The sequence below is a fragment of the Plectropomus leopardus genome, unplaced genomic scaffold (assembly GCF_008729295.1).
Source record: "Plectropomus leopardus isolate mb unplaced genomic scaffold, YSFRI_Pleo_2.0 unplaced_scaffold12977, whole genome shotgun sequence".
In the NCBI taxonomy this organism is placed as follows: domain Eukaryota; kingdom Metazoa; phylum Chordata; class Actinopteri; order Perciformes; family Serranidae; genus Plectropomus; species Plectropomus leopardus.
Window position 1 is genome coordinate 1 of NW_024613811.1, and position 2,524 is coordinate 2,524.

General features: G+C 51.3%; 1 protein-coding gene across 1 annotated transcript; it reads right to left on the reverse strand.

Moving 5' to 3' along the window:
• Positions 1-4: 4 nt before the first annotated feature.
• On the reverse strand, positions 5-1,384 carry LOC121963868 (mastermind-like protein 1; the record flags this gene model as incomplete). Its single annotated transcript, XM_042514108.1, has 1 exon — positions 5-1,384. A coding segment is annotated over one exon (1,380 nt), but the record flags the coding sequence as incomplete, so codon positions are not given.
• Positions 1,385-2,524: the final 1,140 nt, after the last annotated feature.

The following is a 2,524-nucleotide window of genomic DNA, read 5'->3' on the forward strand; positions in this document are numbered from 1 at the left end:
TCTGCTGCTGCTGCTGTCGGATCAGCGTCAGCAGGGCCGCCTTGTTCTGGATCTGGGTGTTGGGGGGCCGCGGCGGCCCTGGCCCCGCCTCAAAGTGCGACAGAGGTTTAGTGTTGTTATAGTTCGGCATGGCGGTCGAAGCCTGAGCTCCTGGCGCCGGCGGGTGGCTGAGCGGCAGCCCTGACGTCGGGTGACCCATCATGTTGGGGTGTCCGGTGGGCCCCGGCATGTAGCTGCCGGCCCCCGCCTTGGGAGAGCTTTTGTTGGGCTGACCGGGCATCAGCAGCTGCTTCTGGGCGTTGGGGTTAAAGTCCTGGGGGTACAGGGAGGGGCTCGTGGGCTTGTCCATACCAAACGCGCCCCCGAGTGGGCTCTGAGAAGTGTTGGCCATCTGGGGCCAAGGCGGGGGGTGGGCGTGGGGCCCCTGGTTGTGGAACTTGGCCCCTGGTTGTTGCTGTTTGTGCTGCATCTGGCCGTGGAGGTGCTGGGCCCTCTGCTGCTGGGCGGCCAGCTGCTGGAGCTGCTGGGCGGGGGACAGGTCTTTGGGCACCGGGGGGCCCGGAGGGAGGAGGTGGTTCGGGGGAGGCTGGAGCTGCCTGGGTGGAGGAGCCGGCTGGGATGGTGGCAGAGCTGGGGAGGATGCAGAAGAGGAGGCGACGGGGGAGCTGGTGGGGTGAGGAGGCGGTCCAGAGGAGGTGGACCGGACATGAGGGGAGCCGGTGCGAGAGTCCTGCTCGAAAGCCACCGAGGCCGGGGAGAACTCCGTCTTCACGCTGGCCAGATCCGGAGGAAGCAGACCCTGCGAGGACTGACCGCCTCCGCCACCACCTGCTGCTCCTCCTGCTCCTCCACCCACCGCCCCGGCACCGCCTGGAGTCGGCGCCAGCTCCAGCGGGTCCTTGCGGTCCTCAAAGCCGTCATTGAGAATGTCCTGGATGTCCTCGTAGGCCACTGAGCAGTTCAGCTCCTCCATCAGCTCCGTCCACTCCTGCTCGTTCAGGTTGAGGTCGGGGAACAGGCTGTTGTTGCCTGCTCCCGACGGCGGCATGATGGGCAGGATGTCGTCGGGCTCCTGCTTCATCTCCTTCCGATGGAAGTCCGAAACGGGCTCCCTGCCGCCATCCGCCGACTCCCCGGCCTGCGCGTGGGTCCCGTTAGAGTTCAGAGAGTCGCTGATGCCCAGTTTGGAGTCCAGCGGGGAGCCGTTGGTGGTGCCGTTATCCAGACAGGCCTTCTTGTTTGGGGGGAAACCGTCGCTGAAACCGTTTACCTGATCTCTGCCCAGCGGAGAACCGGCGCTCTCCAGCTTCCTCTTCACCGTCTCCTGCAGCTGGAGGAACAAACAGAACCATCGAGAGTTAATACACGCAGGAACACTCGGCCGTCACATTTTCACAGCGTTCAAACTTTCATCCTGCTCAAGCGTCTTACATATTTTCAAATTGATATAACCCATCAGATTACAGCGAGATAAATTCACCAACATATGGTCATTTTTGTGGACTGAGCTCATCGAACCCCAAAGACGACTGAACGTGACAAACAAGAGCATCGTGTGAATGTTTACATTCCTCACACTTTTGTTTGGCATCAGCAATTAATGCCTGTGAAATATGGCCACTGGGGAAGGTGCTCGATAATTTTCATTTGGAAATTTTAATTCACAATTAAATCTGCAATTTTTAATTTGTTTTTTCACTTTTCCTGTTATTTTATTCAACTAATTTATTCCCTCTTTAGTTGGGACCTAACTGATCACATTGGGATTTGATTTTGATTTAAAACATCCTTCACATAACAGAAACAGCTGCCTTGATAAGAAATCTAATGGAAATAGACTTGAACCATGTTTTCTCTCCCCCGTTTTTCCTTTTTCTTCTTCTAATTTATTGATTTTTTTTATTTTATTGATATACTTTTAAAAAATGTATCTATCCTTGTGTGCTGCTGCTTGTTTACTTTAATTTATCATCTTTAAGCACTTGATTTTGAGATGATGTATTATCGCCAAAGCAGGCTTGAAGGAAATTGTTTTTTGTAAATCTTCTGGCTTCCATTAAAAACAAATGTAAAAAAGTTTATTTTACTAAGTAACCACTTTCTTTGCCAAATCTTATTTTTCTTAAACATTCTTAAATCCACCTTTATTATTGTAGTTCTTTGCAACAATGGATAATTTCTGGCACTGTTTAAGGGCTGTAACATACGGTTATTTTCATTATCTGCTGGCAGTTATTTCATTTATATTTTAGCCTACAGCTATGATCATTTTCAGAGCCCAAAATGCCGCCTTCACATGTTAAACCAACATTTCAAAACCCCAAAGATGTTCAGTTTTCAATTATACAAAACAGAAAATCGTCTCTGTGGAGAAGCTCGAACCAGTCGATGTTCGGTTCACACAGAAGTAATAATGTCTTAATATAGACATCAGCATCATGAAATGAGGTTATTTGGAAGTGCTGAGTAACAAAGCCAGCTGTTGAATAATGACAGAGAGTCTATTTCGGTACGGTGCAGACGC